The sequence below is a fragment of a genome, unplaced genomic scaffold (genome assembly GCF_019419815.1).
Source record: "Pyrus x bretschneideri cultivar Hongxiangsu unplaced genomic scaffold, Pyrus_bretschneideri_v1 Contig30, whole genome shotgun sequence".
Lineage (NCBI taxonomy): Eukaryota > Viridiplantae > Streptophyta > Magnoliopsida > Rosales > Rosaceae > Pyrus > Pyrus x bretschneideri.
This window is the reverse complement of record NW_025999613.1, coordinates 1,415,899-1,419,029: the sequence shown is the minus strand read 5'-3', so window position 1 is coordinate 1,419,029 and position 3,131 is coordinate 1,415,899. Positions and strand designations below refer to the sequence as shown.

General features: G+C 42.9%; 1 protein-coding gene across 1 annotated transcript; it reads right to left on the bottom strand.

Moving 5' to 3' along the window:
• Positions 1–347: 347 nt before the first annotated feature.
• Positions 348–2,887, bottom strand: LOC125479980 (cytochrome P450 86A22-like). Its single transcript, XM_048590166.1, has one exon. The coding sequence runs from the start codon at positions 2,206–2,208 to the stop codon at positions 604–606; it is 1,605 nt and encodes a 534-aa protein (XP_048446123.1). The 5' UTR covers positions 2,209–2,887; the 3' UTR covers positions 348–603.
• Positions 2,888–3,131: the final 244 nt, after the last annotated feature.

The following is a 3,131-nucleotide window of genomic DNA, read 5'->3' as shown; positions in this document are numbered from 1 at the left end:
CACTCTGTTAATTGTGTTTTATGTTAATTAACTTTGTCAGACTCTGTAAAATACCCATTTTTGCCATTTCATGACTTTGTACAAAATTTCCATGAAACACAACTAAGGAGGTTCTGTCTAAATCATCATGTTAATATGTCCTGCAAGAGCAATTTAAGCACATAAATTAAAATTTTCAAGAATAGTTTGGCCCTTGAATGTAAACGACACATAAAAAGTGAAAATATATCACTACTTGGTCACGTGATAGCATTATCATCACATTCGTCTACAATATGGGTACTTAGTAGATTAAATCACACTTATCTAATTAACTACACATATATAATGTAATGGTTATATACAAATTGACCAAAGAAGTAAATTGTGATTTATTTGCTAACAATACCACTACAAACATTATTTTGTTTCAAGTCACTCGCCAATAATATAGACTCACTCAAAATATAAGGTCCACAATTAACTGCCTTAATTTCTTCACTTTTTTTTTTCTCCTATATGCACTAATACCATAAGATATAATTAATATTATAAACTATAAGAGCTATATGTGACAGTGACCTTAATTAAATTAAGGTCCACCAAATTTATATGCCAGCCCTCTCAAACCACAATCTCAACATCTTTTCCCCATGGGTCCCCCTTGCCTATTTTAGCCAAAATAGGCGTCAAATCCCTAGGGTGTACGTTAACCCTGAGGCCATACTTCATGAACAACGTCAAGGACATCTTCTGCTCCACCCGGTGGCCCGGCACCACCGCAAGCCGGTGCCTTAGCAACACGGCCGCCGCAATCGACTTCATTTGCAAGTAAGCTAAATCCTTGCCCAAACAAATTCTTGGACCGGCATTGAAAGAAACAAACTTGTAAGAATCTTGTACCTCCATTTTTTTGCCATCCGAAGACAACCACCTCTCCGGCTTAAATTCTTGGCAATCTTCACCCCAAATGAACTTCATGCGACCGATCCCGTAAATGGAATATGTGACTGAAGAGCCTGCCGGAACAAACGTCCCACTCGGCAAAACGTCGTCTTTGATTGTGTGCTTGGAGTCTTGTGGCACGGAAGGGTAAAGCCTTAGGGTCTCGGACAATGCTGCCTTCAGGTATGTCAATCGATCAACTTCTTCAAATAATAGGGGCTCTTTCACCCATTTGCAAGTATCACTACCACGTGTCTCCATCAGAACGGTGCAAATTTCAGAGAGGATTCTCTCCTCCACTTGTGGGCTTTGAATCACCAACCAAAAGAACCAACTCAGCGCAACCGATGACGTGTCACGTCCAGCTAGGATGAAGTTGAGTGCTACCTCTTGAAGGAATTTGTCCGAGTAGGACTTTTTCTTCATGAACCGAGACAACAAGTCATCATGTGGGGTCCCATTGCTACGACCTTGTTGTTGGCTTGCCAACTCGAGCTTACGCGCGTTGATGATACCGGATAGGTATTTATCAATGTGATGGAGGCTATGGTTCAAGCTGACTTCCATTCCGAGCCCGAGCCATTTTTTGATTTTCCACATGATTTCGGGCAAGATAAGGCGTTGCAACGTGGCTTCAGTGGCCCGATCGAAAGCATTCGCGAAGTCGTTTTCGGGAAGGCCCAGAGCTAGCGTTTGTGGATCCTTCCCGAATGTCAACCCGCATATGTTATCGAAAGTGAGCCGAAGCAAGAGGTCTTGAAGATCCACCGGCTTGGCTTCGTTTTGAGCCGCCTCAAGAATTGGGCAAAACCTAAGCTCGATGGCTCGGCTCACCCACCGAGCCATGGCTTGGCGGAGCGTTCGGGTGGTGAATTCCAGTGCCGCCGTCTTACGCTGGAACAGCCACGTGTCACCATCACTGTTGAAGATCCCATCGCCAAGCAGATCATGGAACGCAGCTTGCCAGGTTGGACCCTTGGGGTAATTATCAAACCGAGTCTTCAAAATGTGCTCCAAGTTCTTGGGGTCGCAGGTGACAGTCACGAGCCCTTGCTTGCGCGCCAGGAAGGGAATGGCGCAGGTGCAGGTCTGGTACGTGCCGCCGCACGCGCGGAGATTGTCGGTGATCCAGTCGTGCATCCGGTTCACGTTCTGTATGAGACCTGGGAGGCTACCCAACAGCGGCCAGACACGTGGACCGTACATTGACCGTGAGATCATCTTGAACCAAACTAAATACGCCACTATGGCTGATAGGATCATTAGAGCCGTTGATGCCTCCATCTAATCACTGATTAACAAGCCCTCGCTTGAAAATATCTAAACCACTTCACTTCCCACTAATACAATAATTAACCCTAACCCAAGTAATTAAACTGATCAAGAAAAAATGTAATCTAAACCACTTCACTTCCCACTAATACAATAATTAACCCTAACCCAAGTAATTAAACTGATCAAGAAAAAATGTACGGAGAAGCAAGAACATGAAACCCGGATCGAAACCGAAACACGAAGGAAAACCCAGATCAGAATTATCAAGGGAAATCAATATGTAGCTGGCTAGGGTTTGGACTGTGACATCTGGATCGACGAGGGTTTGGCAACAATGTGCATGATGAAGAAGAAGATCGTACAAGAACAAGAAGAAGGAGAGGGAGGCAATGAATAAAAGGAAAGGAAAAGGGAAATGAGACTTATAATACGAGAGAGGAGGAGAAAAAAGAGGGGGAAATAAATGGGAGGCTGAAAAAGCTGTTGGTTTTTCTTCTTCTTTCGTTTCAGTCTATTAATTCTCCTTCACTCTCTCAATTCTCTCTTATCATTCATGAACATATACGTACATATATTTGTATATAAACGAGAAACTCGGACAAAATATATAATTAATGCTAGCAGAGGTCGTTGGCCATCCCTCCCTACGTACAAGTTTTATAAGTTACAAGTGTGTATTGATATAATATCCCTTGTATTCCAATGGAAATGCAGATGAACAGAACCCTATATTATCAACTTTCTGTCGGTCTCTCTTTCTCTTGAGAGGGAAATGGCAGCCATGGGTTTCTCACCTAATTTGGAGGAAAGTGCTCCTTCATCTTAAATTTTGGCATTCAATGAAGGAGTGTGGGAGTTACTGAGATTAGTTGAGTAAGCTGTATATTTTGTCTAGTAATGTGTGTGTACTGTATGCATGTGTGAAATGGAAT

Bases quoted from the DNA above. Each gene is read 5' to 3' on its own strand.
- LOC125479980 (XM_048590166.1), bottom strand. From the start codon at position 2,208: ATGGAGGCATCAACGGCTCTAATGATCCTATCAGCCATAGTGGCGTAT.